Consider the following 5,927-nt stretch of genomic DNA (forward strand, 5'->3'; position numbering starts at 1 on the left):
ACTGTCACTTTCTCTTCATGCGTGTAAATGCATCTGTGTGTTACTAACTGTATCCGTGTTAGTGCAGTGTTATGAAGTGTGTATCAGAAAATAGTAAATATAAGATAATACGATAATATAGTAAGATTTTGTTTATCAGAAAAGGTTTTGATATTATTTTAATATGCACCATTGTACTTGGTTTAAAGCAAGAGAATTAGGGCCATGTTTAATATAGGAGTACATTTCCACTGCCTTTACTCTGAATTGTCAAATTAATAGTGAAGACTTTCAAATTCATTCAACATTTCAATGTTTGTACAACATATAGCCTAGTTTCACAATACTAAGCATAAAAAAGCATTTAATTTTAATGTTTGTTGACTGCAAATGATCAATACAATGAGATATATTGAAGGACGGACACACACACAGAGAGAGAGAGAGAGAGAGAGAGAGAGAGAGAGAGAGAGAGAGAGAGAGAGTGTGTGTGTGTGTGTGTTCCTTTGATGATGTCCACCTGTCACAGTAGGAGCAGGAGAACATCCCTCCGTCTTAATCCCTCTTTCCGTTCCTCCATTTTCTCATCTCTGCATGCACTTTTCCCACCCTGTCTGTCCCTGTTATTTGTGCATTACTGACATGTCTTTACTTTAAACCAGAATGGACATTAATGATAAGGTCAAAGCATTGTGACTGATAATGAAATGAAAGCACTGGTGAAGTGATGATCTATGTAACTTTATGATCTGCATTTGATAATGACACTGATGATGTGAAAGGATTAACAACAGTTTATCGCAGGAATAACATGTACTCACTATTTTAAAATGTGAAAATCTTTTAAATCATATTTAGTGTTTTGCTCTGGTCTCGGTGAGGGTTTTGTTTAGGCGTAATTGTTGAGTTAGGCGATATCACTAACCTGATGTTAAGACAAACCTGTGTGTGTGTGTGTGTGTGTGTGTGTGTGTGTGTGTGTGTGTGTGTGTGTGTGTGTGTGTGTGTGTGTGTGTGTGTGTGTGTGTGTGTGTGTGTGTGTGTGTGTGTGTGTGTGTGTGTGTGTGTGTGTGTGTGTGTGTGTCTCAGAAAGTGCAGGCAGCAGGACTTTTTGCCTTTCAAAGTATATTAAGCACGCATTACAAACTTATGCATACATTTCTATCCTCTTTCTCCTTCTCCTCCCTCTTCCTTCCTTCCCTCTCCACACACACTCGCTGTTCTTCTCGGTGAGCCTGGCAAACCATGGATCTTGTTCACACCTGAAAGCGCATTTTTATTGCTATCTTTGTAAATCTGTGGCTCGTGTTTGGGCTGACAAACCTGGTGAGTTTTTATAACTAGGAATATTGTGTGTATTTATTTTTTAAAGTAAAACATGTTCGTTTTCTTGGTGGAAAATATGTGATTTGTACATTATTTTCGTAGATATTTTATTAAACAAAATCGTTGTTTAGCTTATTAAGGTTAAAATTAGTAAAGGTTCAAATAAAATGTAGGTTTACGGTAAAACGATTTTACTCCTAAAATGTCATGACAGGATTTTTTCAAGACCAATTGCTTTGTTCTCCATAGCTGAATTTTCTGAAACTTTCACAGTTGTTTATAAAAAATAGATAAAAATCAGCACATCATGGACGAGAATATATTTTTAATATAATTCGCATAGACTTGTGATGACGTTTTTTTGTTCAAAGTAACATATCTTAGAGACAGGCTTGTTATTTTTAATATTAAAGAACATTGGTAATTATTGCATAGCCTAATATACAGGCTACGTGTGACGCTAACAGCGATGACTAATGAGTTCAACTCATTCATTTCCACAACCATAATAACTTAGGCTACACGATTTTCTCATTAATGTCCTCAGAAGATAAATAGCCTAGGCTACTTAACACGTTTTACTTTAATCATTTTGTTATGGAATTATTTAATGTGTGTGCAAATTTTAGCAGAATTAAGTCACTGGTTAACGGTGAAATGGGTTTTATGTGGGTAGTGAATTTGTATGTCGAAGGCTTCGGCAATGTCGAAACTTAAAAAGGAAGACTCAATTATAATATAGGCTACTTTATAACATTTAACTTTTAAATTCCGACATTGATTTATTTATTTATTTTAACACCATAGGAAATTGAATCATGCTATTATAGCTAGGCCTACTATGTATTTTATCTCATTTATATTTTAAGGGTGGTTGAATGTATATGTATATGTATATGCGTACATACATTCATACATATATATATATATATATATATATATATATATATATATATATATAAACTATGTTGTTGTACTGTAGGCTAGCCTATGCTATTTGAGATCTTAATTTACGTCGTTGCCTTTTAACAAACCAGCACATGCACTGCTCGTTAAGAAACTAAAGCTTCAGAGCATCTCAGGTCAAACAGTGCTGAAGAAAGGTCATAATAATCCAAAAGTATATATTCTTAAGGCAAAAATAAATTAAATAAATTACAATCATAACAATAATAAATCCATAAAATACAATAAATAGCCTACATAATAAGTGAAAAATGTATGAACTGTGGCTAATCTTCATGAAGATTATAAATGTGTACTTAAGCTTATGTTATGTGACACACATGATTTGGATAATTAGCCTACAGTCTGCGGGTATCACTTGGCTGCATGGACACACAAGGACAATTAATCTAAATCTGAAGTTAAAACACTTGGTGTGTTGAATAGCTTATTGTAAGCAAGTGGCCAAGACGAATTAAAAACCTGGCAGCCACTGACCTGTGAAAAAATCATAACCCATGTTTTAAAAAACACCATACATGCACGCTGACGCAACCGCACACAGTGAACTGTAGCCTATTATTATTTATATTTTTTTAGTTTGGTTGGTTAAGTGTAAAAACTTTACGGCCAAAACGTTTGAATTGAACGTTGAGAAATGAATTTCAGTATTAATAAGTATGCTGTCATTACTATTAGTCATTACTATTAACCTACTAGTAAAGTAGACTATAACTTACTCTTTTAATATTCACGTGTGTGGCATGCACAGACTGTGAATTATTAAATGTGTTTTTTCACCACCATGTTTTATTCTCGGTTATCGTGTAGGGTATTTTTGCCATAATCAGTTAATATGAATAAAGAGGGGGGAAATCCGACTAATTTGCGTAATTACGTAAGTAAATCATTTACTTACGGATATTTTTCGTGCTAAGCCTATACTTAACTGTGCTTTTGGGAATAACGTGGTACTAACGTCATAGGCTATCTCAGGAAACCAGTCATGCACAAATTGTTTGGTGCTGAAAGATGCAAGTTCTGTCATTTTCGGCTACATGTTGACATTTTTTAGATATGCATTTAAATGCATAGCATAGACACACTCAGAATTGTTCTAGCTGCATAATGGAGGTATAGCCGATATTGTGGGGCCACATCCACCAAAACACACATTAGTGATCAGTCGTATTATCCTTTAATTGGTCCTTGACAAACACTTAAAGTAGGCTAACTTACTTTAAATATGCTTTAAATTGAATAGAACTATTCCCAGAAATTTGTGAATATCTCACGAAATAACTATACAATAATGTAAAACAAGTATGAGCCAAATACAAGAGTGATATAAGTCACATCATGACACTGAAGAAAAATCACAAAAGATAAATGAAATCGATCAATTTAAATGAACATAACAGCAGGAATATTGTAAATAATAAGTTAGTTCAAAAGAATATGTAGATATTGGTCGGAAATTGTAGTGATGATAGTAACATAACTATAATATCATAATAACCGTTTGTCCATATTGTGTGTAAATGGTAGGCTATAGCCTATTGTCATGAAATCTCCTTTTCTATTAGATTTTAAGAATGGTTTGACTGCGTACGGCTCCTGCACCTGTTATATGAACTAATTATGTCTTCCAAAACTGTGTCGGTTTCCAGTTGTTGCTTAATTTGGCGCGCTGAGAGACATAGTTCAGAATTTAGAGGGTATGAAGCAAAATAGATGAATCGCTTTCGAAGCATAGGCTACGAATCAGGAAGCTTTATGCCCTACCGCATCCAATATGTGTGAATGTGAGAGTGTGTGAGGAAAAGAGAAGGCGGGCTTATACGGAGAAACCAAACCACAATTTGCCCTCCTTCTCCATGAGTATCTAGTTGAGGAGAAACTCTGAAGCGCGAGAGCTTTCTAACATTAAGCTGCACACATCCAAAAAAGAAAGAACGAAACATTTGTGTAAAAAAACTCTCTTTTCACATGATAGTTTCGACTGTCATCAACAGAAGACTATTAGCATTGCTGAACTGTTTTTATTAGTCCACGGTTTTGTTTTGGTGCAGGTCTGCGCGCGCAATGATGGCCACATTCCCAGGCCCTGAGGATAACGGCATGATCCTCATGGACACTACCTCGAGCTCAGCGGAGAAAGACCGGACAAAAGACGAATCTCCTCCGGAGAAGGGACCGGACAAATCCGACCCCACACAGAAACCACCGTACTCCTACGTGGCGTTAATCGCGATGGCGATCCGCGAGAGCTCGGAAAAGCGTCTCACGCTGTCCGGTATCTACCAGTACATCATCAGTAAGTTTCCTTTCTACGAGAAGAACAAGAAAGGATGGCAGAACAGCATCCGACACAACCTGTCCCTCAACGAGTGCTTTATTAAAGTGCCTCGGGAGGGGGGTGGCGAGCGGAAGGGTAACTACTGGACACTGGACCCGGCGTGCGAGGACATGTTCGAGAAGGGCAACTACCGGAGACGACGGCGCATGAAGAGACCGTTCAGGCCTCCACCGACTCACTTCCAGCCTGGCAAGTCTCTGTTCGGCGGAGACGGGTACGGTTACCTCTCCCCGCCCAAATACCTGCAGTCCGGGTTTATCAATAACTCATGGTCTCCCGCGCCTATGCCGTACACCTCCTGTCAGATGAGCGGCGGGAGCGTGAGTCCCGTTAACGTGAAAGGCTTGACAGCGCCGTCCTCGTACAACCCGTACTCGCGCGTGCAGAGCATAGGTCTCCCGGGCATGGTGAACTCTTACAACGGCATGAGCCACCATCATCACCACCACCACCACACGCTCCCTCACGCGCAGCAGCTGAGTCCCGCGACGGCGGCTCCTCCTCCGGTGTCCGGCGGGAACGGGACTGGGCTTCAGTTCGCCTGCGCGCGCCAGCCCGCGGAACTGTCCATGATGCACTGCTCCTACTGGGACCACGAGAGCAAACACTCCGCACTGCACGCGCGAATCGACATATAGCTCGGGCGTCGCGAGACCGCAAACTCAGATCAATACTGTACTCGCTAAAAGACTATAAAAACAAGGTCCAGCGATCTCAAAAAACACATTTCATAAATTGTGCGGGGTCTAGGGACTTATAAGAAGGAGAAACTTTTACTGGAGCCTCGAATTATGGAAGCACTGGTCTCCTGCCTGATGCAAGGTTTCATGTTTTTCTTCGCAGACATTTGTGTTCTGAATGTGTATAACTGTTCATTCATAAGAAGATGGCCAGATCATCGAAGGTTTATCATCGTCATGGAATTACAAATCATGTTTACCTGAATCCGTTCACAACATACTGTCAATGACTTTGGAGTGAAGTATTGGGTTCTGAACCCTTTTCCCAATTCATATTTTTTTTATTGTCTTTGCTTTTGAATGTTTAAGGATGCAGTGGAGCTCTGGACAGGTAGATAACCCGGAGACACAAACACAACATGTACACCTGTGTTTTGGCCTCTTGATTCCGTGATTAAGGGTCTCGTAGGGTTCAGGGCACGTGACTGCCAGTTTGGACTGTTTTGTATGTACTTTGTAAAAAACAATTAAATAATTTTAATGTCTATGACACATTGGGACCATGTTTAACTAGCACTTTTCAGTCTTTTTTTAAATAGATTACTTTTTATTCTTTAATAAACTCTTTGTCAACATGA

At 38.8% G+C, this 5,927-nt stretch overlaps 1 protein-coding gene across 1 annotated transcript; it reads left to right on the forward strand.

The window, feature by feature from the left end:
- The first annotated feature begins 1,150 nt into the window (after positions 1-1,150).
- foxl2a (forkhead box L2a) lies at positions 1,151-5,927 on the forward strand. Its single transcript, XM_082180722.1, has 2 exons — positions 1,151-1,305; positions 4,323-5,927. The coding sequence occupies exon 2, from the start codon at positions 4,336-4,338 to the stop codon at positions 5,245-5,247; it is 912 nt and encodes a 303-aa protein (XP_082036848.1). The 5' UTR covers positions 1,151-1,305; positions 4,323-4,335; the 3' UTR covers positions 5,248-5,927.

This window comes from Leuciscus leuciscus (assembly GCF_965113295.1).
Source record: "Leuciscus leuciscus genome assembly, chromosome: 9".
NCBI lineage: Eukaryota > Metazoa > Chordata > Actinopteri > Cypriniformes > Leuciscidae > Leuciscus > Leuciscus leuciscus.

Coding starts and splice junctions, on each gene's coding strand:
- foxl2a (XM_082180722.1), top strand. CDS start 4,336: ATGATGGCCACATTCCCAGGCCCTGAGGATAACGGCATGATCCTCATG.